At 38.7% G+C, this 3,281-nt stretch overlaps 1 protein-coding gene across 1 annotated transcript in view; it reads right to left on the reverse strand.

Annotated features, from left to right (window-relative positions):
• The window catches only part of dck (deoxycytidine kinase), a 13,733-nt gene that overhangs the window by 6,598 nt on the left and 3,854 nt on the right, over positions 1-3,281 (reverse strand). The window contains exons 3-6 of the mRNA XM_008276172.1: positions 2,993-3,186; positions 1,557-1,704; positions 1,296-1,411; positions 853-952 (exon numbers count right to left, since the gene is read on the reverse strand). Coding sequence (XP_008274394.1) covers positions 853-952; positions 1,296-1,411; positions 1,557-1,704; positions 2,993-3,186 — 558 coding nt within the window. The remainder of the gene's footprint in view (positions 1-852; positions 953-1,295; positions 1,412-1,556; positions 1,705-2,992; positions 3,187-3,281) is intronic.

Genomic DNA, 3,281 nt, shown 5'->3' on the forward strand with positions numbered 1-3,281 from the left:
CTTAAAAGTTCTGATTCTCAAACAAACTACCTGGTTTTAAGAATTTTGTGAAATCAAGCATCACTTTTCTTGTTTTCATTGCTGTGCTACAGGGTCTTTCAAAAACAGTGACACTGTTTTATAGCCGTTAAACCCAATGTATATTTGAAACATGCACTTATTTTAAGGCTCAATATTAGACTTAAAGAATTAGAATTAATAAACTGGAGACTTTGTAATTCTATAAATTAAATAATGTTATATTTTGTGTAATGTTAACTCACTGTTACTGATGCTTTAACATGTAAACAATATTACAGCTGGTTTAGTTGGAGCCTAGTTTGACTGTTTTTGGTTGCCAACCAATAAGTAAATCACCAACTATTTTAATAATTAAATAATTGTCTTTTTGTACATTTCTAAGAAAAAAAATCCAGCTTCCTAAATTAGAATAAACTGAATATCTTTAGGTTGTGGACAAAACATGACATTTGTCCTCTTTAGAAAACACTGATCAACATTTCATCATTTTCTAACATTATATAGATCAAACACGTAATTAATTCATTGAGAAATATTCAGCAGACTTCAATTGAAGCCCAAATGACAGTTTTGTTTTTTTGACATTACAGCATATTAGATTTATATTACTTTATTTTTTTAAATAATTACTTATTGTATAAACTCCAGCTGTTAGCATGGTAGAAATTGCACTGAAATAAAAAAGTACAGCATCTGTCTCTGAAATCCAGTAAAGTAGAAGTATAAAGTAACACAAACTGGAAATACAACCTGCAACTTTCTCCTGTAAGTTTCAGCTAAAATGAATCTGGATGGAAACAAATGTGTTCATTGAAATACACTGTGACTCACCTTCTCGATCATGTCAGCACTCTTGCTAGTGTTTGCCTTAAAGTCTTCATTCACGTCTATGGTCAGGACCGGCACGTTGTTCAGATACTCAAACTCCATGCTGTGGGCAGAGGGGATGTGGCACAAGTAGTTAGTGATGTTTGACAATTTCAGGTCATTTAACTTTGTAAGGAAATGAATGAGAGAAACAGCCCATTTCCTGCTTCATCCATCCTTCAGAGAAATAAATGTGGCAGATGCAAATCACATGTATTAAACAGTTAAAGTTTAAGTTGCCTCCAGGTTGTTGCATGAATGGGGTCTTTCTTCTGATGCCCATCAACATTCAGAGAACTGTTACAGTGTGACGCTCTTCTCCTATAATACATGTGTTGTTCTCTCAAAAATGCAGCCAATTTGTGATGCAAAGGAGAGTCTGCGTGGGTGCACATGTGTTTGCTCACGTCATCGTCTTGTGCTGCAGCCAGCTCTCGTGTTTAAAGTGGAGCTTCTCCAGGTACTCCAGAGGGATGTCTTGCTCCTCCGCTCTGCCTCTCATGTGTAATCTCTCTAAACATCTCTACAAGTAGCAAAAAAAACCAGAAGGAAATTGTTGTTTTTTTAATAATAAAAATCTCTGTTTTACATAACAAAATCACCTCATTTAGATTAGTAAAGGTAGTTAGTTAGTAAGGAAAAGGAGCTGGGGGAAGTAGGGAGGGTACCTCCGGTGCAGCTCTGAGGTAGATGATGCCGTCCAGCTCGATGTGCTTGCCAAACTGGTTGTGCAGCCAGCCATGCCAGTCCTGGTAGACAGACCATTCAGTCTCGTTCAGGCATTCACTCTCGTACAGGTTGGCTGCAAAGATGTACCTAAGACAAGCAGAATACAAGAGAAGGATAGACGTGAGCTTTCAACAAGAAGGACTATGTTAGGACTCTGAACTCTTGAAGCTGTGTGTTCATATAACTGCTATATTCATGGGTGAGGAAAAACAAATGGCCTTCACAATGTATAAGAATTTACAGAGCTGCCTCCTCAATTTTTTTTAGTTTACAGCAATATAAAATGCAAAAACCTACACATTTGAAATGCATGTAGTGTTTGTGCCTTACACTGTTCCTTTTCTCTTCATGACATCCAGCTGCTAAATGAATTATTAATATATCTCTGACCTTGTCTCTGACATACCACACATTACTGGACAGGCGGTTTTAATGTTGTGGCTCATTTGATGATGTTATTTGGTTAAAGAGAGTTCAGAGATACAATGGCTGTGGGGAATTTTATTGTTTTCCCCATTTTCTCAAAGTCAGAAACTATGAGATGCCTTAAGACAGACCTTTTGAAATCTATTTTGTGTTGTCTGAAGCTATGTCAAGCAGCAATATTTGGCTATCATGTCTCAGTTGTTGAGTGTCTGTGAGATCAAATATCATAATCATGATCTTTTACACACTGGAATTAAATGAAACTAAGTGAATAAACTTGGGGGCTTCATTTCAAAGCTTTGTCTAATGGGAGAACCACAGTCTCAGAATGAAATCCCCTGAATTAGATCTTTATTGGAACTGTTAAAGGTTCAATTTTAACAAACTGTTTCAGCATTAAAGCAACAGCTTTCAAACACTGTTTTCACTGAGGAGTTAAAGTTCCACTACGTTTATTGATTTAACCCCTAAAAACTAATCTCTGTGACTATTGTGAATTTTGCCTTTTCTTTAATGGAAGGGTTTGAATACATCTGAGGACAACTGTACATATTTTTTTCCATGAAAAACAATCCCTTCCTACCCTAAAATAGTTAGATGTAACCATACACAATTATCCCTTTTAGAAGGTGTGGAGCTAGGAAGTCCTCTCCCTCTTCTCCATGCGTCACTCGCTGCAGCTCAAGCACACCAGCTCACCTACAACTCAGGTCAAACACTGTAAAGCTACTCTACACTACACAATGGCAAGGTGTCATATTGGAGGGATTCAGCCATACATGTTTGAACCCGAAAACAATTCTGGAGGAGAATGATGTCACAGGAGGCTCCAGCCTTCAGATTTCTGACTATGCTTACTTTGAAGGAACTAACAAGTTTAAAGTATGCGTATCATGAATTTCCTCCTATTTAATTAAATTTAAACATTTTCCAGTTTGGTCGCTGATACCTGTCGCTGTAGATGGACCGCTCGAAGAACTGCACGGGGTTCTCTGCCTCTCGGAGCTTCCCGGTGGCCGATCGGATCTGGGCCCGTACCCGGCTGATGCAGGCGTAGCTCTGGAAGGTGTAGGCCCACCGCTCGGGCTTCTCATACATCATCTGCAGGACGTTCCCTCCACTCCGCTGAGATGTGGTCAGCTCCTAGGACACCCAGGTCAAAGCCTGTGTTAGATTTCTCACCTCACCCTGAGACATGAACAAATCTAACAAACTACACACCTCAGTGTCAACGTGGT

The sequence above is a fragment of the Stegastes partitus genome, unplaced genomic scaffold (assembly GCF_000690725.1).
Source record: "Stegastes partitus isolate 25-593 unplaced genomic scaffold, Stegastes_partitus-1.0.2 Scaffold66, whole genome shotgun sequence".
NCBI classification, from domain to species: Eukaryota; Metazoa; Chordata; class Actinopteri; family Pomacentridae; genus Stegastes; species Stegastes partitus.